The sequence below is a fragment of the Dryobates pubescens genome, chromosome 26 (assembly GCF_014839835.1).
Source record: "Dryobates pubescens isolate bDryPub1 chromosome 26, bDryPub1.pri, whole genome shotgun sequence".
Taxonomy (NCBI): Eukaryota; Metazoa; Chordata; class Aves; order Piciformes; family Picidae; genus Dryobates; species Dryobates pubescens.
Window position 1 is genome coordinate 8,904,570 of NC_071637.1, and position 23,528 is coordinate 8,928,097.

General features: G+C 40.0%; 1 protein-coding gene across 4 annotated transcripts in view; it reads left to right on the top strand.

Annotated features, from left to right (window-relative positions):
* The window catches only part of TSHZ2 (teashirt zinc finger homeobox 2), a 223,504-nt gene that overhangs the window by 125,144 nt on the left and 74,832 nt on the right, over nucleotides 1–23,528 (top strand). For 2 of the 4 annotated variants that reach the window (XM_054173362.1, XM_054173363.1), the window contains exon 2: nucleotides 9,715–12,790. In XM_054173362.1, coding sequence (XP_054029337.1) covers nucleotides 9,715–12,782 — 3,068 coding nt within the window. In that variant the 3' untranslated portion in view covers nucleotides 12,783–12,790. Of the gene's footprint in view, nucleotides 1–9,714; nucleotides 13,784–23,528 lie in introns of those variants that run through there. The other 2 variants (XM_054173364.1, XM_009903194.2) reach the window with 2 other exon arrangements.

A 23,528-nucleotide genomic window follows, 5' to 3' on the forward strand; every position in this document is an offset into this window, starting at 1 on the left:
AAATGATTGCAAGTTCATGCTACCAAAGCCAGCACAGCACAATTGTAGGTGATGCCTCTTGCAGGGGGGTTATTTCAGGCAGGTCCCTTAAAGAAGTGATTTCCAGCTTTGAAACATGTTCCAAAGGATCACAGATTGATTCTTATCACCATTGCTGCAGCCTTCTCACTGCTGACTGCAATGAGAAGTGAAAAGCAGGACCAGGTGCTCTGTGTGCCCCCTTCCTTGGGTAGGCAAGTGCCCAAATTTTATGTAGGTAGATGTATGCATATTGTATACATCAAATACTCTTTTAGGTGGCTTGCTTGTGTATCCTTCATTCTGACAACATGGTAAGGGATAAAATAGAAATCTGTGCACTAGTAGCTGATCCCACCCTGACCTGGATGTATCAGTGCCAGCAGGAGGAAAACCTTTTCTCTAAGGAAGTTTCATTACCTGCGAGTAGTTCTTTTCTACTGCATGGACTGAATTTTGGCTCCTGTATGTGACTCAGGAACGGTGTTGTGCATGTACAGACTGTACGTTTGAAGGAGATCTTTTGACCTTTCTCATCTCTGACTGGTGTTGCATAGATGAAGTGATGTAGAACAGAGATTTTGTGACAGAGTAATAATAAGAAAGAATCTGACTGCCAGTTGCTCATTATTGGATCTCTTTTAAATGCCAGAACCTTCTGTGTTTGCCTTCAAACAACACTGAGCACCTAAATCACCATAGTAAACAGATATAGAAAGAGACAGAAAGGTTAAAAGTGTACTCATAATCTCTTGCTTTTCCTCCTAAACATGTTTGATAGCAATATTGTTTCTTAAAAACAATATGACCTCATTTGTAAAGCAATATTCATGCTAAACTAGTCAGCTGTTAAATATACCCAGCACAGTGCATTATGGTGAAACTAAACCAGAATTTCAATTATTTTCTGGACACATTTAAAATTATAATACTTTACTGGATTAGTGTTATAGTTCATCCAAATTACTCACAAACTATCGTATCAATCTCTTGCTACTGCTTATTGCTTTACATATCTGAGAAGTTTGGTTGAAGTAAGATGCCATCTGAGCTAATGACCTTCATGCTGGCTTAGTGCTTTGATGTTACGTGGCTATAAGGGCAGGGATGTCTGATGGTCAAAAGCCAATGTTTGTTGGTCATAATATTTGTCACAAAAAAAAAAAACCAGGCTAGTCATATGAACTAACATTTGCAACAGTATGTTCCTGAAAGGGTGGTTGTAGCCAGGAGGGGTTGGTCTCTTCTCCCAGGCAACCAGCACCAGAACAAGAGGACACAATCTCAGGCTGCACCAGGGGAAGTTTAGGCTCGAGGTGAGGAGAAAGTTCTTCACTGAGAGAGTCATTAGCCATTGGAATGGGCTGCTTAGGGAGGTGGTGGAGTCACCATCCCTGGAGGTGTTCAAGAGGGGATTGGACGTGGCATTTGGTGCCGTGGTTTAGTCATGAGGTCTGTGGTGACAGGTTGGTCTTGATGATCTTTGAGGTCTCTTCCAACCTTGGTGATTCTGTGATTCTGTAAAGAGGGAAGTAAAACACTTGAGGATCTATGTATTCCTCACTACTGTTACTATTTTGCTGAAATCCCAGTGCATGAAAATTCACACTTCAAAATTATTTGCCATTTTTTATTGCCTGGAATGCAAGATCAAAACAAAGCAAGAAGAGGAGCAAGATATATTTCATTATACTCCCACTTTCTACCTATGTGCCTTATCTAAAAAGATGTTAAGAGACAAATGATGTTGCAGCCATGGTTTAACCAAGTTATGAGTAACCAACTCAGATTTATGAATATAACTGGCAAGGATGGCATAAAGAGGAGCTCACTGGAGCCGCAGTGTGTCTGTGTGTCCAAAGGTAAATCAAAAGGCCTGCTGCTCTTTAGATAAGTGTTGTGTTAATTGTGTACTTTTATGGCCATTTTACTGTTTTTTACAAACAGGCTGTAATACTAGGTTCTATCCAACAAGTTATTACAAGGAGTTTGCATTTTATGCAGCATCTTCAGCTCTGTATGAATTCTGTGCTTTAAAAAAACATGCAGGAAGTGCTGTTGGCTTCATCTCTATCCATCACTGGATTGTGAAGCTGAGTACTCAAGTAGCTCAAGCAGCATTTTACAGTTCAACAGACAAGGAGGCTGGGATTTTGAAGAGAAAACGGCTGTTCATGGAGGTTACCCATAAAAACATCTGAGCTTTGAACTGACCCTGGGTGAGTGGCCACCTCAGCATTCAGTGGCAGATGCTGGAGTTATGACAGCTGAGCCATGCTCCTTGCTCTGGCAGATTTTCTGTCGAGGCTGACTTGTTTAATCTTTAGTCACATTACCAAAATCAGGCTGCTACTGTTTACATCCTAACAATTGATTATTAAGTAATTACTGCTGTGAAGCATCATCATGCCACAGCCTCTCTTCATGACAGACAAGCCTATTTACTCTTACCCCAAAAGGGACAAACTTTACCTTTAGGAGCTTTCTTGAACTCGGGCTCAAATTCTTCTGCAGGAGATTGGATGCTTCATTGTACTTAGTCAAGTTGGTCTGTTTTGAAGTGGAGAGGCTGAGAAATGAGTAGCCTTTTAAAAATACTAATCAAACAATTTATCTCTCACATGGTGCTATTCAATGCACTGAACAAGCATCAGTTATTAACAGAAGTAGTAATTTCCCACAGCAGCAGACCATACCTAAACACTCAAAACCAATAGTGTGAAGGGCTAGTACTTAAGATTTTACATGTTGAACATAGTAATGAAAAGGAATATGATTACATGGATCTATTTTTAGATAAACATTGTGCTTTCATATGCTGAATTCTTCAGTCTGTTCGAGAGCCTTTCAAGGGAAAGTGTTGATCTTTCACTGGTTGGTTACATGTAGTATGCCCAGCTTCGAGTGCACCCCTCATGCATTCAAAGCTAGGGCCCAGCTCTTTTCAAGGCTGTCTGTGAGATGAGCCATGGATTCAACAGAAGAGAGTCAAAGATACTTTTTTTATTTTTCTTTTGAGATAAAAAGCAAGTGTCCATAAACATAATCCTCATCTTCTTTCTGTTCATAATTGTATTTAATATGAATGCACTTCGTTACTGGAGAGACGTCTTCATGGCCATACAATAGCAAACAAATTCTTCAGAAGCATCTTTAATTATTCATTTGGCTGTACTATATTTTATGCTGCTTTTCATAAATGTTAATCTTTATTATTGCCCTACCAGGAAAAAAAAAAAAAAAGAAAGGAAGAAGGAAAGAAATACCTGTTATTAAATGACCTATCAGGCTGACATGGATAAATGTTGGTAGCTATTTAATTGTTTCCCATCTGCAGTTTTATACAGTTTCTATCAAACTGAAGGGTAATTTTTTTAGTAGCTGCTTATTTTAAATGTACAAAACCCTTGTGTGTAATTCCATTAGCTGCCCTACAGCATTGCAATCTACAGTTTCCCTGAGGCTGTTGTGAAATATTGATGAAATCCTTGCTTTTGTGGCTTCCTCTGATACACTAAACATTTGTCTGATGTTAGTTGAACTTGAATGGATCTGTTCAGAGTTATATCAGTAGTGACTTCAAAGGCTGTAAGGCTGTTACAGTTTTTTTTTAACAAACTGAAGTTTCAAAGCCTTACCATGTGGTACTTTAAAAAAACAAAGTTCATATCAAATGAACCAAAGTGCTAGCAGTACACTGGTAAGACTCATTACAATTTCAATCTATACAGATTTATTTTTTATTTTATTTTACTTTCTGATTGGTAGCTCAGGCCATTTAAAGGAGTTTAGATTGGTATTAGGGGAACCTAGGGTAATGAATGAGGGGAAACACCATTTGAAATCTGGATTGTTAAGGAAGTGATCTACATATTTACAAAGCCACTCTGCTCTTTTCCACAATGTCAGGACAAGAGGAAACAGAAGAAAGACAAAGAGAGACAAAAGTTTCAGACTTAATGTTTTCAAGCAGTAAAGTGATCTAAACTGGTACAAGTAAAGTTATTAAGGAGGGAAACATATTTGTTGCTACTGTGTTCCTTGAATTTTACAGGACCAAACAGATTTTGGAAAGCACCCTTTTTATCTGGGCCAGCAATTAAATGCAACATGTCTTGATGTCATGGTGATGTGATGAATGCCTGATACCCGTCTGATACTTTGCTGGGCAAGGACTTTGGTGCATGGAACAGACTCTGGGCTGACGGAACAGATGGGGCAAAGGTGGGAGTCTGCTGCTCCTGCCAGCAAAGGGCTGTCACTGTCATGTCTTTTACATTCAAGTGATTCAACAATTCATAGCTCTCATTAGAAGTGTATTGAAAATACAATCTGGAGAATATCAAACACCTTCAGCTGGTTGAAATAATGAAATTATAAGTTCTGGGGGTTTGCAGAGGATTACAAACAGAAATGTTTTTAACCAAAGGCAAATCATTCACTTACACTGTAAGCCCTCATGTAAGGAACTTGAACTGTTGGCTCTGAACATGGCTAAATTCATTTCTGCAACAACTAGCACCTGGCAATTCAGCCATTTGACCTAACTGAATCCAGAGCAAGGCAAATATGATTTTGGGGGGTGCAGTAACTGACTATGTAAACAGCAGCATCCTTAAGGAAAATTGTTTAAGAGAAAACTCTGTAGTAATTCTGTCCCTGCTATGGACTCTCGGCTCAGCAAAGCACATCCGCTCACCATGCTTTTGTCAGTCTTCCTTTTGTCTGTTTGTTGTGGGTTTTTTGCCTGTTTTGTTATTGGGTTTGCTTCAGGTTTATGGGTCACTCACAAACCTGTTCCCTGCACATATGCTTCCAGCCGCTGATCATTTTCATTTGACTCATAACTGTGTAGGATGCAATGTATGAAAGACATCATCTGTTCTGCTTTGTGCTGCTAAGAGTCCCACTGAACCTAGTGGTTATTTTGCCTTCTTAACCAGTAGGAAATTGGATATTTAATAGAAAACTTTATAGTACAACTCTAATTAGAGCACAACAAAATGAAAGCCCAAATTGCCTCATTCCAGCATCATATATAAATAATAGTTACAGCTCCATGGAATTGCCATTGTGTGTTAAAAGTGATATATGGCAGAAGTCACTCCAAGTTCCTTTTCTCCTAAGCTGCAGTGGCTCACAAGCTTGGTACCAGAGAGGGTGCTTATGTCCTCCAGCAGTGAATGGTAGTGAATGTTTCTTTTCCTAATCTGAAAGAGGCAGAAATGCAGGTCCCGGTATCAGCTGCTGTAACTATTTGGAAAACAAAGTTCTAAAAAAGCAATGCAGCATTGGTAAAACTTTGAAATGGCAAGTTGCCTTGGACACTGAATTACATCAGTAGGGTGATGGCTGAAACTTCCATATACAGCCACTGCAAACTGACTTTGAGTGTCATGACAAACAGCAATAGCCACAAACGGTTCAAGTGATTTCCCATTATCCAACACAATTAACTAGCTTTCCAAAAAACAGAGGCATTTGGGCATATTCAGCCTTTTCTAAGGTTTTGAGAAAATCTAAAACCTTAATCAGGATGCATGTGGATTTAGAAATAAACCTCACACTATGAGAACATTGAGGCCAGATGACAGAGCTGCTCCTTTGTCTCTGACACCCATGATTCAGAGTCAGATGTTCTCTGCTCCCTCCATGGTGAGAGTGGTAACCATTCCCTGTGTTTTCTTCCCATCCTGCACAACTTAACAGGAAGTTATTTCTGTGGTACTGAAATTTTTGGCATGGCCTATAAAGCTCTGAAATTATATAGTTCACTCTTGTATTACAAATTTCACATTTTGAGAGATCCTTCCCCAAAATTCCACTGCAATGCCAAAGGGTTGCATTAGTTTTAATCCCATTAAATTCCAAGATGCCTCTGATAAAAAAAGTTACGCAACAAAGTAGAGATTTTTTTCTCTCAGATGCCAATTCATCTCTGCAGTTGTTTTTCAAACTGGGATGAATCTATAGCTATGAACTTCCACAATGAGTCAGGTTAAGATTTGTCTTTGGGTAGCTAATGCAGTTAGACATTTTTGAGAAAGAGGAATGAGAAGTGGTCATTATCCATTATCTGCATGAAATAGTTCAGAGAAAGAAACAGTTTCTGCCAAACACATAAAGATGTTTGAGCTGAAGCCAGACAAGAAGGAAACAAGATCACCTTGTAGCACTGCAAGATTGCTCTACTAATGATGTTATTGCAAATAAAACTGAAATATATCTATAAAGAAGTGCAGCTGGTGCATGGGCTTTACACGGATTAGCAGTCATATTCTGGACAATGATTCACTGTCCCTTTTCTTGGCAGCAAATAAATTTTCCAGTCTTGGAAAGAAACATGTATATATGCACATACCTTTTTTTCAGAAATATTTCTCTGTGTGGAAAAAGAGTAAATTTGAGTGAAAATAGCATCCACTGGTGAAAAGGTGTCAGTATGAACACTTTAAAACAACAACAAAAAATGTATTCATAGTCTACAATTCAGGGTCAGGAGTGATGTGTAACGTGCTGCAAATTAAGGGTTAGGCAGGGGGATGAGGGCCTGAAAGTCAATACTGGATTCAGTATCACTGGGCACTTGGCTCAATGCTGTCTGCATTGTAGGGTCAAGGCTTCAAGGTGGATGGGGAAGGTTTTGAAGCCGTGAGGTCAGAAAAGGGTTTTTCCATATGTATTAACTGGACTTGCCTTCTCTTAGTTTCTCTGTAGCAATATGCTAGAAATATGTAAGAAAATATTATGTGAAGAATAGAGAATCAGCTGGTTTTTGAAACCCTTGTCCTTGAGAAGCAGATTTCTTGAGTTACCATGAATCCAATCACAAAGACGCAGAGGAAAATATTTTCAAAAGTTAAAACATTTTAGAATTGCATTTATGATTATTACCCATATGATATCATCCTAACTGATGTCATGATTTTGACATATACTATCTTGGGATCAATCATCACTAAAATCAAACACTGTGTTTCCATTTAGGAAGCCAGAAATTGCTTCCATTCAGTGCTCTGAAGCTCCTGGGTTTTGTCCAGTCTTCAAGACGGTAGTGAAATTAGAGTCTTCTTCAGGACTGCACATTGCCCATCTTACATCTCTGCCTGGGCCTGTTTAATTTCAGAAGGGGAAATTCTCATCTGGGAAAAGGAGGTTACTGAGTTTGGATTTCTTTAATTTTACTTTTTTTTCCTGAGACAGCTCTATATGAGCATCTCAGAGGTTTGGAATGTCAGAATAAGCCTGGGGGAGAACTGGTGGGAAGAGAACAGGTCACTCAGCCATTTATTATATGGACATCAGTATGACGTGCAAAATTTATGCTACTTATTATAGATATTGCATTTAAAGCATGTGAGTGTACAGGCTTAAGTCACCCTTTACTTACAAAATAAATAATGCAAAGTCCACTTAAATTAATGTTACTTCTGTTAAATAGTTAAATCAGTTCCTATCAAACTTCATGTCCAATGAAATCTTACTAAAAACCACTGTTCGAAGCACACATGCGTTTCTTGTGCCCTAGGTTGTCTGCACAGAAGAGGTCTCCACTGTCCTTAAAATGCCCACAGCTATTTAAATCATTTACATAAACAGAAATGGTTTTACAAGTAGGATACTGAAATATGTATTCAAAGCTGCCCAGAACCCTTAAACATAAAAATGGCCCTCATTGATGGTTTTGTGAAATCGTGGTCATGCTTTCTACTAAGTTATTTTTACCACTTTCCTGAGGTTGTGTCTGTATCTTACACAGACACACACAAAAAAAGGATTTCTCAGTACGAGTTACTCTTCTGTAAAGGTTATAGTAAACATGTCAATGCCTAATTAAGCAGAAAATTTTATCTGTATTGTGGGGGATGTGCAGCTGTCTGGTACTTCTGCATCTCCTAGTGAATCCTTTTAGAAGGACAAAGATACTGTGAGGAAGAAATGACCATATGGATCTTCCAAAGGGGATAAAAAAATACACCCTCTGGTGAAAAATGAGTTAATAATATTCAAAGAATTGGTGCTGAAATGGAGAATCAAATTTGCACTGACCCAAAGCTGTGTGAATGCTTTCTGTTGTCTGTTTTGTCTGATCCTTTCATTGGAATCCCTCCTTATTTTTGTTTTGCTCAGTGTAATGTGCTTGGCACTGTGATACATCCTGGCAAGGGGCCAGCATTGCTACCTACGCTGTACAGTATCTGTGACACCGCGAGAACCATGTCATTCCTGCTCATCAGTTCGTGCTGCTTGTTTAACAAGGTTACTACTCATGATGTGTAGGAGCTTTTGCTGCCTTCATGTCCCTCCGTTATCCTTGTTCCCCTGAAAAACATTATGAGCTCAGAAAAGGGTACATGGAAGGTATTAGCTGGTTATTAGGCCAAAATGTTTAGGGAGGGGAAAAAAAAATACTTTGTTCTTAATGTTGTCTTTGCTGCCTGCCTTAGTCTGGTCACCTGTGCATAGGGCTACTGATATTTGCTGTACCCCTACACAGTACTAAAGGGGTTATTTTTTTAGTATTTAACACTTAATATTTAATGTTTTGTTCTTTGCTGAAAGCATCTGCCAAAAAGCACCATGTTTCTACTACTGTATGATTATTGTTTAATCATACTAAAATGTTGTCCAGGTCATTTGCTCATAGCCATTGCTGTTGTCTTCGCTCTTGGTTGTGAAGCTGCCTCACACCACCCCCAGAGTGAGCCAACCCCAGCTCTTGCCCAGTGTGATCTGTACAGATCAAAAGACCATGGGAAGGATGTAGGAGAGATGACTCATGTGGATTTTTTAGCCCATCCACAGAGAGTCATCATTTCGCTCTTCTAATACTGCAGCTTCATCCAGGAAAGAGTTTCTCTGCTTCTGATTTATCTCTTTGACTTGGTGGTAAACATTTGTTGAAAGGGGTGAGATACACATGCAAATAGACTGAAACACATATTCATTTTCTGAGAAAAGCTGGTTTATGGCTCCTTGAGAACCTGGTTCATTTTGCTCCCTCGAACTTGGCACCCCTGCACAAATGGTATCCTTTCAGCAAATCAAAAGGGATGAGCAGAAAATGTAGAAGCATTTTTATTAACATTTGGACAATGCCTTCCAGAGGTTTTTTTCCGCAAAGGAACAGGATTTTAAACAAATAATACTTTCTGGATCATTTACCTTGTGCTTTCTGAGCTTTTAGGGTTAGTTTGCAGTTATGAATATGTTAGGGTTGTTCCAGGTCAAACAGGACAGAGTGCTAGAATTTTATTTTACTTTAAATTAGTTATTTTTAAGGATAGCTTCGATATGGGTGTTTTGGTATTATTTTCCTTCTGTTCCTTGACAATTCTACCCTTTCTTTCACTTGAGGCTACAAATTTGATAGAATTGAAGCTTTATAAACTTTGAATTCTTGCATATTAATTTTTCAACTGTCCCATACAGGGCAGTTAGAATTATATTCCTGTGACGGGAAGCTTGTTAACTCAGAATCCCTGGCAGTTATAAAGAATTATAATCATCTGCCAATAAAATGCAGCAACTTTCAAAAAAAGAGACATCATTTAGCTTTTTTTCACTTCCAGAACAGGCAGTAAAGTTGTAGATTAAAATGAAGTCTGGTAAAGAAAACACATAGTGAAGCTAGAAAGATCGAACTGTAGTATCCTCCTTTAACAAGTTATTTCATATATTGACATTGCATTTCAGGTTATGTCCAAGAGGAAGATTTAAAGGAAGAGGAAGGTATAAAGGAGGAGGAAGATGACGATGACAACAACTCAACTGCTCAGCTCCAGGGCAGCAATGACACTGGCACAGATGAGGAACATGACGTGGGTCCTGAGCAGAAAGGGAACTTTAGTTACCAGAATTCCCCTGTCAGTCATGTATCTAACCAGGACGCAGAAAATGAATCACTACTAAGTGATGGTAGTGATCATGTGGCAGACATTAAAAGCATTTGCTCTAGAGAGCCACAGGACCCAAAAACCAGCACCCATCCCAAAGCCCAGAATGAAGCACACGATTGCATGGATAAAATGACAGCCGTCTATGCCAACATCCTGTCAGACTCTTACTGGACAGGCTTAGGGCTGGGTTTCAAGTTGTCCAACTCTGAAAAGAAGAGTTGTGACAACAGAAATGGAGGGAACAAAGCTGACTTTGACTGGCACCAAGATGCATTGTCAAAAAGCTTGCAGCAGAATTTACCTTCCAGACCTGTCTCAAAACCCAACCTGTTCAGCTCAGTCCAGCTCTACAGGCAGAGCAACAAAATGTGTGGAACTGTGTTCACGGGCGCCAGCCGGTTTCGGTGCCGGCAGTGCAGCGCTGCCTATGACACGCTGGTGGAACTAACAGTTCATATGAACGAGACAGGTCACTACCAAGATGACAACCATAAAAAGGACAAGCACAGACCTACCAGCTACTCAAAGCCCCGAAAAAGGGCTTTCCAGGACATGGACAAGGAAGATGCACAAAAAGTTCTGAAATGTATGTTCTGTGGTGACTCTTTTGATTCCCTTCAAGATCTGAGTGTTCATATGATCAAAACAAAGCATTACCAAAAAGTGCCTTTGAAGGAGCCGGTACCAACCATTTCATCAAAAATGGTCACTCCAGCAAAGAAACGTGTGTTTGATGTGAACAGGCCTTGCTCCCCTGATTCCACAACGGGGTCTTTCTCAGATACTTTTTCTCCTCAGAAGAATTCGAACCTGCAGTTGTCATCTAACAACCGCTACGGCTACCAGAATGGTGCCAGCTATACGTGGCAGTTTGAGGCCTGCAAATCCCAGATTTTGAAGTGTATGGAATGTGGAAGTTCCCACGATACTTTGCAGCAGCTCACAACCCACATGATGGTCACTGGTCATTTCTTGAAGGTCACAAGTTCAGCTTCAAAGAAAGGAAAGCAGCTTGTTCTGGACCCTTTAGCTGTGGAAAAAATGCAATCACTGTCTGAAGCACCAGCCAGTGACAGCCCGGGTTCAAAGTCAACCAGTAAATCATCTGCAGAAAGCACAGCTCCCACCTCTGAACTAAAAAAAGAAAGCAAAAAAGATAAAGCTGATGATGCAAACAAAGATGAGAAAGCAGTAAAAACTGAAGAGTATGAAGACACTCTTCAGAAACCATTGGATCCCACAATGAAATACCAGTACCTCAGAGAAGAAGATTTAGAAGATGGTTCAAAGGGTGGTGGGGACATTTTAAAGTCCTTGGAGAACACTGTCACAACAGCCATCAACAAAGCTCAAAATGGAGCACCCAGCTGGAGTGCATACCCCAGCATCCACGCAGCTTATCAGCTTTCAGAAGCAGCTAAGCCTTCTTTGCCGGTGGGTTCCCAAGTACTGCAAATCAGGCCAACGATCACCAATAAATTAAGGCCTATTGCTCCAAAGTGGAAGGTCATGCCTCTGGTCCCTATCTCAGCAAATGTGGCTCAGTGCACTCAAGTGAAGAAGGAAACTGATGACAAGGAGGAAGTACAAAAGGACTATGCTAAAGAGGGCATCCAACCAGAGCCTGCCTCAGTCAACCAGAGTGAGAGAGAACCTCTCCTCAAACCTGAAGCCTCTGTGGAGCCAAAAAAGACAGAACCATGTCCCTTGAAAGAAGAAGACAAAATTAAAGAGGACAGTGGAAAAGAAAAACCAGTCCTCAAGGAACCAACAGCAGCTTCTCTTAGTAATGGTTGTGCTGCTGCCAACCATTCATCTGAACTGCCTTGTGTCAGCCCTCTCAGCGCTCTGCAGTCAGTACTGAATAATCACTTGGGCAAAGCCACTGAGCCTTTACAGCCTCAATCCAACTCCAGCCCCAGCTCTAGCACAATTTCTATGTTCCACAAACCTAATCTAAATGTGATGGAGAAGCCAGTTTTATCTCCTTCTGCAACCCCACCAAAACCTGCGAGTGTATCCAGGCACTATTTGTTTGAAAACAATGATCAGCCTATTGACCTGACCAAATCCAAAGGCAAGAAAGCTGAGTCAGCTCAAGCACAATCCTGTACTTCTCCACCTCAAAAACATGCTCTGTCTGACATTGCTGACATGGTCAAAGTTCTTCCCAAAGCTACTACACCAAAACCTGCTGCATCTTCAAGGATCCCATCTATGAAATTGGAAATAGATGTCCGACGTTTTGAGGATGTCTCAACAGAAGTCTCCACTCTGCATAAAAGGAAGGGCAGACAGTCAAACTGGAACCCTCAGCATCTTCTCATTTTGCAAGCTCAGTTTGCTTCCAGCCTCTTCCAGACATCTGAAGGTAAATATTTATTATCGGATCTAGGCCCACAAGAGCGCATGCAGATTTCAAAATTTACTGGACTCTCAATGACCACCATCAGCCACTGGCTGGCAAATGTCAAGTATCAACTTAGGAAAACTGGAGGAACAAAGTTTTTGAAAAACATGGACAAAGGACATCCAGTCTTTTATTGCAGTGACTGTGCGTCTCAGTTTCGAACCCCATCTACTTACATTAGCCACTTAGAATCCCATCTAGGTTTCCAAATGAAAGACATGAACAGGCTGGCTGTGGAGCAGCAAACCAAGGTAGAGCAAGAAATCTCCAGAGTTTCAGTTCAGAGATCTCCTGAAACAATAGCTGGAGAAGAGGACACAGACTCTAAGTTCAAATGTAAGTTGTGCTGTCGGACATTTGCGAGCAAACATGCAGTAAAACTTCATCTAAGCAAAACACACAGCAAGTCACCAGAACACCATTCACAATTTGTAGCAGAAGTGGATGAAGAATAACTCTTAAGGTATGCATGCTCTATAGAGAGTTTTAATGTCATCATTTTGAGGAGGCTTCATAAGACATTCATACTTTCTTAAATGTAGGAAAACAGTATAAAATGCATTATGTACTCCTGCTTCATTCATCTAACTGCATGTACATATCCATTTTATAGTGTTTTCAAGAAGAGAGCTTGGTAACTGCATAACCACATTGCTCCATATAGAAAAGTTGCTTTGTATAATCTTTTCCAAATAGCTGTTTTCCCAGTGCTCACTCTCTTTTGTGTTTCTAAGAATTGTTTCACGTCCTATGCACTTCGATGTGGAATGCAACAACTAAATGCTACTCTTTGCAATGAGAATGGAAAAAGCAGGAAAAAAAGGCACTGAAACCAAAAGATTATTCCTTCTTTCAGTGCTAACACACCACTCAATCTCATTTTGATGGGGGAAAAGAAGACAATTCCAATGTCAAATTATCAAAATCTTAAGTATTCCAAGTTTCTCATAGTCTCACACCCAGCCTCAAGAATCTACATATAACTCTGAGAAGTTTGTATCTAGAAGTTTGGTTATTCTTTTGTTGGTATTTGGATATTCGGTTTTGTAACATATTTTGCACTTACTTAAACACTTACTATTGTGAGTGGCCTTTTTTGTCGCATCATTTTAACTACATCATTCCCTTTTTGATGTTTAAGATGTTTGCCTTTATTTTGTTTCATGTTGGTGGGAGTGCTAGTCAATCCATAAACATCACTGACCTCAGAGCAAGTTTTCACATACCCTGGGAGGGGTGTTCATGCTTAATTGAGAAAGCTTCTAGATCTTTTTTACAAGCTTAATATTTCAACGAGCTGTTAGTAGGATACTCCTACAGTAGTGTTGCTATTTTTTGCTGAATGATACACCAACAGAAGTACTGCCATGACCAATGTTTATAACATGTAATGTAATGTTCAGATGCCACACAAGTTTTGCATTTTTAATTTTACTTGATTCACAAACTTGAATATTCTTGATTTAAATAAATATGCAGAACATCAACTGAAAGTCCAAACAGAAGTTTTTTGTTCTAAGGAGTTTATTTCCAGGAAGGCTCTGTTAGTCATTCCCAGCTATTTCTCCAGGAGGCTCAGGCTCTGCTTCTGTTCACAGAATAACCATGTGCAGATTCAGATTTTCTCCAATGTGTTCTTTACTTGAATAACATTCAGAAAATGAATTCATCAGACAGTCAAAGTTAAAGACGTGTTGTGCATTGTCACTTAAGCCACCTGCTATTGTGGCTATTCTCTGGCTAATTGAGGGTGCAGGCACTTTGAGGATGAATACCCATTTGTGCAAAGATTTCACATTTGTTTGCTGCAAATATTCATGAAGCTTTAAGAAACACTTTCTGTGTACAGAGCCAGCACAAGGACCATGCATCACTTAAGCTCCATTAAAAAGGCTACTTTTGAATAATTTAAACCACTAATCAAAGGGTTACTCTGGGATGGGTAATAGAAGCTGTACAGAGAATAACGTCAGTAGTCAAGTGCAATAAGATTTAAGTTTAGTATACATCTTGTATGTGCTGCCTGCATTTGACTAGATTTATGCTTTCCACATATTTTAGCCAGCAAAATTCTGTCTCACTCAAAAGGAGTTTGTTTTGTAAATAAGCTTCTGGTCTGGCCTTTTTGACCCAACATTAGAACTCAACAAATAAACGTTCTTTATTTCTCTGACCATTCAAAGTCAAAAAAAAAGTAGATGAGACTGGTTAGGAAAAATATACCATACTTTGTTTCCTTCCCCACCAGTTAATGATTATTGAGACTCTGACATTCATAGTGTTCACAGAAGAGGTATTAGAGGAAACCAATAATTTGGGTGCTATCAAACAAAAGCTGTCTGCCAAATATATTAATATAACAGTTATTTTGGCACATTCATGGCTTAATACATGACAAATGTTTCAAATTTGGTCTTAAAAGCACCATGTTATTACTAAGAGGCAAACCAAACACCCACCTTTATAAACATGTTACTGTCTCTGAGGATTTGGGGAACAAATACAAAGAGCAAAAAATCTCCAAGGGGGAAAAAAAAAAACCAACACCAAGCAACAACAAAAAAATGTTTCTGCATTGTAACAACCTACACAGACACAGCGGGGGGAATTATTCAGGTGATAGGTAACTACATAAATAAGGTACTGTCCTTCCTGCCTTTGGGTACTGAGAAATTGCTGTCCTCTTAATACTCATCCATTTCTAATTTCTATCAAGATGCAGGTTGTATCTTACCTTTGGAAAAAAAAAAATAAGATATTTAAATTGCAATGACTGAGTGATAGCACTGTTATCTGGAACTACAATTTTAGTCGGTATGCATGATAGCACAAATTGTATGAAATGATGGGGTATTTTGGATAGCATTGTAAAGATTTTATTACAGTTTTTGGAGCTGTAAGCCTACCAAAGTTCTGCCTGTGTTAGAAGTGTGAAGGCCAGGGTTTATTCATGCAGATTCTTCCTGAGATCTGCAAGGAGACTAAATCAAATAGCAGGGATTTTCAGAGTTTACTTATTCTTACCATGCTGTTTTTAAGATTCAGTATACATTTGAATAATGACATAGAGGAGAGCACAGTACTTAGAAACAAGAAATAAAAAGCATACTGAGATTCTTAAATGCACACATGCCTTTGCATTTACTTCTTCTAGGCAATATTGTAGTGAAAGAGAGATAAAAATAGAGGAAACTCATGGAAATAAATGGAAATAAAAGGGTGGAAATAGTATTTGAAGTATAGATACACATAAAATCATTTCTATATTTCAATGAAATTTACTATTAAAGTTTATATTTTTAAATGTTAGCTGCCATTAAAAATATAAATGGATATGCTGGGTTAGTACCTTAGAAAAATGTCTTAGTACCTTAGGAAAATATCTTATGTACATGGATTTATTTTTAAGACCTCTGTGGGGCTGTTTGTAAGAAATTTGCTATAAATTCTTCTTAAATGTAAAGACTTATATATCTGTTTTATATTCATCTTTGGTGTTTTCTTGAATTCTTATAACTGCTATGGGTTTAGTAATACGATGTAAAATTAAGTGTAATATACAGCAATCAGACGTCTCGATTCTCTTTCATTTAACCCGCTTAGAATTTGTTTTTATGGCTATTCTGCAAAGAAAACCCACAAACATTAGGGAACATGGACTTAATTAGAAGTAATTTGGATGTTGACTTACACCTTTGAAGAACACTTGTTCATTTTTTCAACTAAATTGGAATTTTTATGTTGACCTGAGGGGGGTGGAAAAAAGAAAGACAAGGCAGAATTGTATTTCTCACTTTGAAGTCAGATGCGATTGGCTATGAGCTGGTCACTAACCCAGGCTCTCTGTCATCTTATCTACAACTTCTTATCAAAATAAGTCTCTATAGAGTCAAATTTACTGACTTGACTGGGGAGATTTCTTTTTCAAAAGACCCTGATAAGTAAACAGCAGCTACCTGAGATGAACTAATTTGAAAGTAAGGCTGCTGCAAAACAAAAAATATGAGTCATAATGATAAACAGTTTTTCTCTCTGTTTCCTCCTTTGTCTTTTTTTAACCATCAAGTTTAAAGCTTCTACAGCGCTTTTTTTCTACTTTATAGGAGACAACTGACATTCTGTGGTAAATGGAAGAAAGAGCAGAGCAGAACTGAAAATCCTCTAATGCACTGACACTAACTTGCCCTCTATTGTTGAAAATGAGCAGGCAATCATGATTGTTCATCAAATGGCTCCTAATGCAGTTAAAGCATTCAGCTATAATTTCTCCTTGCATTTATAATTACTGTCATAGACTGCACACCTCAGTGAGCAGATTAAAGCTATAAACTATTTAGCCGTAGCTTTAAGATGAGGAACTTGATTTGTCTGGCAGCAGTTATTTGTTAGAGAGCTTGACACTTCACATAAAAATGACTCAACTTGATGAAGAACAATGCAGTTTAAGCAATGCAGTGATTTTAAATCAGTCATTATACCACGCCCTGTAAGAATTGCAAAGCAATTTGTTAAATGATATATAGGACACGTAGATAACTGTATGTGTTAAGTATACCAAAATAGAAGATTTTTTTCTTCTGTGAGTTTTATTTTCTCATCCCTCTGAAACAGTGAGAGCTGTTTTGAACATCTTGTTCCACTGTTCACCAATATCGGTGTTACCTGGGCAAGGACAATTGTGTGAATCAGTAGTCCAAGTCTATGTTTTAGAGAATTTAGCTTGCTCTTCATCTTTCATTTCTTCATAGCAGCATATGTTAAACACTGACAGACCATTGCAGGAGAATCAGACATGCTGGGTGGTGTCTGTCTGCAATTGTGTCCTCCTTGACTTGGTAAGCAGTATTTATCCAAAAAATGGAGGGTTCTGCTCCCCATGTCATCAGCCACAGAGAGTTCATTGCAATGAAAGACTTGATTATTCAGTTTGAATGGAATTTTTCTAACCACATGTTGTTCGATAATGATGGCTTCTCAGTGGTAAAATATTGTGAGGGTTATCCAGTTTTAAAATCAACTTTTCTGTGGATAAACTGGGTAGCATTGCTGAGCACCAGGAAGAAGAGAAGAAGAAACAGAGGAGCAGGAAGAGGAACAAGTTGGCCTTTCCACTGTGCTGAAAGAGAGACACAGAGCCCTTCCTGAGCCCATACTCCAACCCATCACTCCTCCTTCAAAATCTTTCTGTTCTGGAGAACCTTCTGTTCCTCTAATCCTTGGAAATTTAGATCAGGGGTTTTTTTGTTATTTGGTGGGGTTTGGTGTTGTTTCTTTTTAGAATTTTAAGTCTTCACATTTTTCCTGGACAGCATTTTTTCAATCTAGCAATAGTGCTCATAAAACCAATAATAGTGTGTTCTTGCCTTCCCTGAGAGCAGGGTCAGGCCAGACAATACATCAGAGTGTGTCAGCACAGATCTATCAGGGCAGATTTACTTCCTTTTTATGAATGCTACAGGTTCCTGTTAAGATCAGTATTATTTAACATTGCATTAGCACATCCAGCCTGCTAGGTCAACCCATATTGTTATAGGCTCTGTATAAGCATACTGTATACGACAGTTCATGCCCCCAAAAGGCAGGAACTCTTCTGCTCACAAAGAAACAGCAACTTTTAAGTATTTTGACCAGATTTAACTGACCTTGAATAGCACCTACCTCCTCAGGCTTTCAGAATTCATAACTTGCTGTGTCTGATATTATTAAATGCTACAGCCTTCATAGTCTATAGAAGAACATTTTTACCCAGTGAGATTCAATGGAAGGGTATCTGAATCTTGTTTAAACTTTTTCACACCTCAGTAATCAAATCACAAAGATCAATAACAAAAGGAACCTTTCAATAAAAAGAATGTAATTTAACAGAATGATCACTCAATGCAAATATGATGGAGCACAGACAGAAAATGAGGAAAATTACAGATATGGCTTTATGGAAGGAGGAAAGGAAGAAGACATTTTTTACTGTTTATTGGGATAATGAACAGATAATTCAGGATTATTAGCCTGTAGCATTCAGGCCTGATTCTGCCATCTCTTCACATCTCAGCTCAGAACTGGGTGTGTGCATCTAGGCAGGGTCCATTGGCTGAGGAAGGATCAGACCTTTCCACTGGGTTTCACACATGAAGATTTATACTAGTGAAGCTCTGACTGAGGATGCTGCCTGCAAGAATTGGAATCAGAACAACAAGCAACAGAGAGCTTATGTCTTAAATGTGACAATGTTTCTTCTTCAAGAGTATCTTCTCTTCAGGAAAGGGGCAGCAAACACTGGGTTCCAGTGATAGCATTAAGACACAGTACCAGGCAGCAAGATCCCAGTTCCTGAGCAGCTGAGGGGACTGATACTCATTCTGCCACCTCCCTGTGTCTGAATTGCATTTTCCCAAGACCATGAGTTAGCCAAGCCTTTGAAGGTGTGAGGCGACAGAAAAGTTTTCCTATGCTCAATTTTGCAAGAGGCATCCTGCTGTGGGGTGCACCATTGGCTCTGCTGGCTCTTCTTCCTGGCAGCTGGACAGTCAAGAAGGGCCACAGGACATGGCAGAGGCCAGGCAGCCAAGAGGAGTGTGCCGCAGGGGTCAGAGACAGAGGGAACCACAGCAGCTTGCTGGAGTGGAGGGAAGGAGGGAGACAAGGGGCTGGGAGGGGACTTGTTCAATGTAGTAAATTTACACAATCCCTTTATTGAAACCAAGCTGTTCCTCCTCCCCTCCAAAATCCCTCCCTGCCAGCACTCAGCACCAGCTCTTCTGCCAAGGGTCAGCACATGCAGGAGTAGGGGAGGGAAGGCCGGGGGAGTGGAGGAGGTTGTCATGTCTAATGAATACCCTGAATGTATCGAGAGTTTTTTTTTTTCATTTCAGAAAAGGTTCCATTAAGAGGGAGACAGCCCTAACATGTGCTTTGGCCCCTCATCAGATTTATGAGTATTTGCTCTGCTCTTTAATAGGAAACTCTGCAGCAACTGCCACCTTGCCTGCTCTCCCTGAGATACACAGTGGCTTCTCGGGGAAATGCACTTCATTATTAATGTGAATTTGTACGTTTTTATGACACTGCTTGGGGGAAGGGGCAGGCAGAGATTTCCTGGTGATATATGCTCATTTCTAACCATTTATTGTCCCAGACAATCGAAGAACAATGATAAACATTGTTATAGAAAGTGGAGAGTGCCACATTGACATTTTTGAAGGGAAAGGAGAGGTGGCTAGAGTGGCTTTGATATGGTTTTCCCTTCCACCCCACCTCCTCTAGCAGCAGTGTCAGGTCAAGCAACAGAGTGGTTTGTGTGGTGGCAGTTGCTGCATCCCTTCACATACCTTTTCTCTGGACAGTGAAGACCATTTGCTTGGTGCTTTGCTGCAGCAGGAGGGGTACAGATGACGGAGGAGTTCATCCTTTGGGAAGCCTGTAATGCAGAGGATCACAGGTCTCAGAGTGAATGGATTCTCAGAATCCCCATGTCCCTGTAATCCAGCAGTCTTTCTGATTTATTATCAAGTGACCAGCATGGAAACTATGCACACAGAAGCTGCATAGAAAAGAAGGCCAGGAAGAGAAAGGTGAGAGTAGGTGGTTTACCAGGTCGTTCTCATCATCCTTCAGTTTCCCTTTCTGCTGCCATGTTCATCCATGATTAACACACCCATGTAAGAACTCCAGCAGGTGATGAGAATGGTGATTTTGGGCTGCACTGGAGAATCAGAAAAGTTCATCCATCAAGCCCACCCAAAACAGATCAAGAAGGCCATGATCTCCACATGTTCCCTTCTCCTGCCTTTTCCAGTAGTGCTCTGTTGCCTGAGGAAAATTCCTTGGCCCCCACTGGGATATTCATTCTCTGCATCACTGCCAGGCTGAGATTTCTCTGTGCTGTGGAGCCTGTAGCCTGCAGCTGTAAGCGAACAGTTGCCGTGTTTTGTGTTCATATTCTATTCCCTAGCCCTAAGTATTCACAATCCTTTGTAACAGGAGCTGTGCCCCACAACTGAACACTGCTAAGACTTTATTGCATTTTTCTGCTTTTCTCATAAAGCGGAATGGTAGTGAGGTAAGAACATCAACATAGCCATACAGGGTTAGGTCAGTGGTCCATGTGTCCATACTATCTCTGACCACGAAGAGTATGAGCATAAGAACAGAGGAGATGAGACATTCCCAGAGCATATTCTATTTCCCCCTGCTCTCAGAGCTGCAGAGAGCATGCAAGAAGCCTTCTTGATAGCTGCAGAAACAGATAGGCTGTGGGTGGGCTTCCAGTTCAGTAAGTCACCTCTCTCTGTAGTCCTGCACAGCTCTAATCCGTTGGCCTTGGTGTTTTATGGTGCAAGACCCAGGTTTGTCATCCAGGGGAAAAAACGATGGAGGAGGTAATTCTGTTTATTTGATCAGTGTTTTTTTAAAACGTTGTCTGTGTTCCCAGGAATTATGTGGTGGCCTCCTTCTATAAATCACAAATGCACAAAAAAATAACTCGCAGTATGTTTCCAAAGAGATTAGGGTGAAAGTTCCTACACTCATATTTCATGTCTGGAAAAAAAATATCTACAAGAGTGATAAGTATAGCCAAATTGTGTGTGCAAGCACACCCTGTCATTTGTTCTCCATGTGCCATATGTTTTCTGAATCCTGCACCTCCTACATACAAATTACACGCAATAATGGTGGGGGGCACACATTACTCAGGATTATTTAGTTAAACTCTGACTATATGGAGGGAATTAACTTAGATAAAGTCAAGCCACTGCGCTTTGGTTTGGTTCTTTGCTTATTCTGGAGTCACAGAGTAGAAAATTAAAGATCCCACTGTGCCAGGCTTCATGTCATTTGGTTTTAATTTAATTCATCTCCTCAATTCTCCCTGTTTCTCCTTTTCCTTGAGTATCATCGGTAGGTGGTCCAAGCACCATCAGAAGATTTACTGGCAAGACTAAATGTATGAACGCTGTGAACACATTGTTTTTCTGGTATGATTTAATGACCTTTTTGGCATTCCCATGGCTGTTGAAATCTTCCATAATAATTCCTTTGGCAGACAAAGCTGCTGTTGATCAGGTGAAAGCTGATGCAAATGTCAAATGTCAATAAATTTGTAATCCATAAATGTAATACGTGGTGCTGGAGTGCAGCAGGAGATACCCAGGATATGAGCTACATCTTTCTGTGAATAGAAGACAGGCAGGAAAGGAATGGCATCTCCAAAACCTCTCCATATCCAAGTGCTTTTCCTTCTCCATACTCCTTGTTCTGCCTGCCTGTTTTCTGAATGGCTGAGCTTTACTAAAAGAGGGGTTTATGGATCGCATTTGTTAGAGTGAGTCCAGTGGAACAGGTTCTGTCCTTTGTTCTGCTTTTGACTCATTGTGTGAGGCTGGGATTGAATTTCTGTTTTTAAAGGAGCTCTTTACTGCTTAGAGATTTTGGAGGCTTCAGAGCTTGATTCTAGGAATTATTAATTATGCAAGATATTCCAGTAAATTAACAAGACCATTTACATAACTTAGGTGTTGCAAGAAGGAGTCATTACTCATTTTTAGTTTTAAGATACTTGGAAAGGGTGAGCCATCTATGAAGCCTGATTTTATACACAATAAAGACATAAGAACAATCACAAATTTTCCCAAGAGATTTTCTTAAGGGCCCTCCACTTTGACCTTTGGCTCTGGAAAGCTCCAGTTTGTTTGACATTGAAAAAAGGCAAATGTGTGAACACAGTGCCATGAGCATTTGCACTTTGAACATGCTGGGGCTGAACACGGCTGAACTGGAAAAGGCTGCAACAGCTAATGTGCTGGGAAAATAGAACAGAGGCATTTACTTAATAACTCAACTAATTCCTTTAGCTCACCTTGTAGAGATTTAACCTTTGAATGAGAGAGTCCCTAGTTCAAAGTCCCATGTCTCCTCTGTCCTCATGTTAATTTTTAAATTATATATTGTTGTTGAGGGGCTCTCGTGTTGAGCATTACAGGCTATTTTTCATGTCTAAAATGGGGAATTATAACTGAACATTAGCTACTGGCTATAAATCACACAGAACAAAGTGGCATTGCATCTATTGAGTAACAAGAGTGGGAGAATTGCAACTTACTTAAAACGAGACGGGAAAGAGGACACAAATGCAGTAGCAGAGATAATTGTGCCTTGAGAAAACTAATGGTTCTTCCAACTGTGTGATCCTCTGGACTTCCATTCTCTGGAGCTCTCCACAACCAGCATTATAAGTGCATGGTCACAGTAGGAGCTCACTCAATGTGGAGGGCAAACATGGAGCTGGAAGCTATTTCACACCCTCCTGCCATGTCACCTAGTGTACTGTGGTCATGATGGGCTAGGGCTGGGGTAGGTAAGAGCCTTTTCACAGCCTGGAAACAGCTCTTTTCTCTTTTGCTCTCCCCATCACCATCCTCCATCAGCAGGCATGAGTGAGCAGTGACCACAATTCCCTCTCTCTGGGATGTTTTTATTCTAAGTTGTAGCGAAGGCCCAGGTAAGGAGGAGGCAACACAATGTTGTGAACAGGGCAATTATGGAGGCTGCTGACTGTGAGCTGACCAGCTCCTTTTCTGCTGCTCAGCACACAGGGCAGGAAGCCCTGCTGCTCCTATGCCTTTCTGAAGGGTTCACTGATGATACAGTGTCCTCTTGAAAGATAACCAAATAAGCTGAGCATGGCCTCTTTCTTGCATGTCTCTCTGCTTCCCTTTCTCCCTTTTTTTTAATTTTTACTTCTTTCACAGGATCTTTCCAAGTTCTCTTGTGTCATCACTGGGGTAAAAAAGATCTACCTTTTGCTCTGTGGAAATTATTTGGTTGCTTTCTAAGAGAGAGATCATCTTGAACTCAGTGCAGCACCTTGCACTGAGTGCAGCATTATGTCTGCTCTTGGTTTTGGACCCTAATGAATCAAAGATTAAATAAGAAAAAGAAGAAAAAAAATCCAGCTACACACACGTTTCAACCTAAGATGCCAGAGGTTTCACAGGTTGTTTGTTGCTGTCTGTTCACATATTGCTTGTTTTGGGGGTTACACACGTTCGCCTGCACATCATCAGCCACTGGAGCTGCTTAACAAACTACCTGAACTGAATATAGCCAGGGACTTAGGATTAGTTCTTCCTGCAGTGCCAGTCTCTTCTTAAAAACAGCACAGATCTCCACACACAGATTTTACTGAAATTAAAGCTTTAGATTTC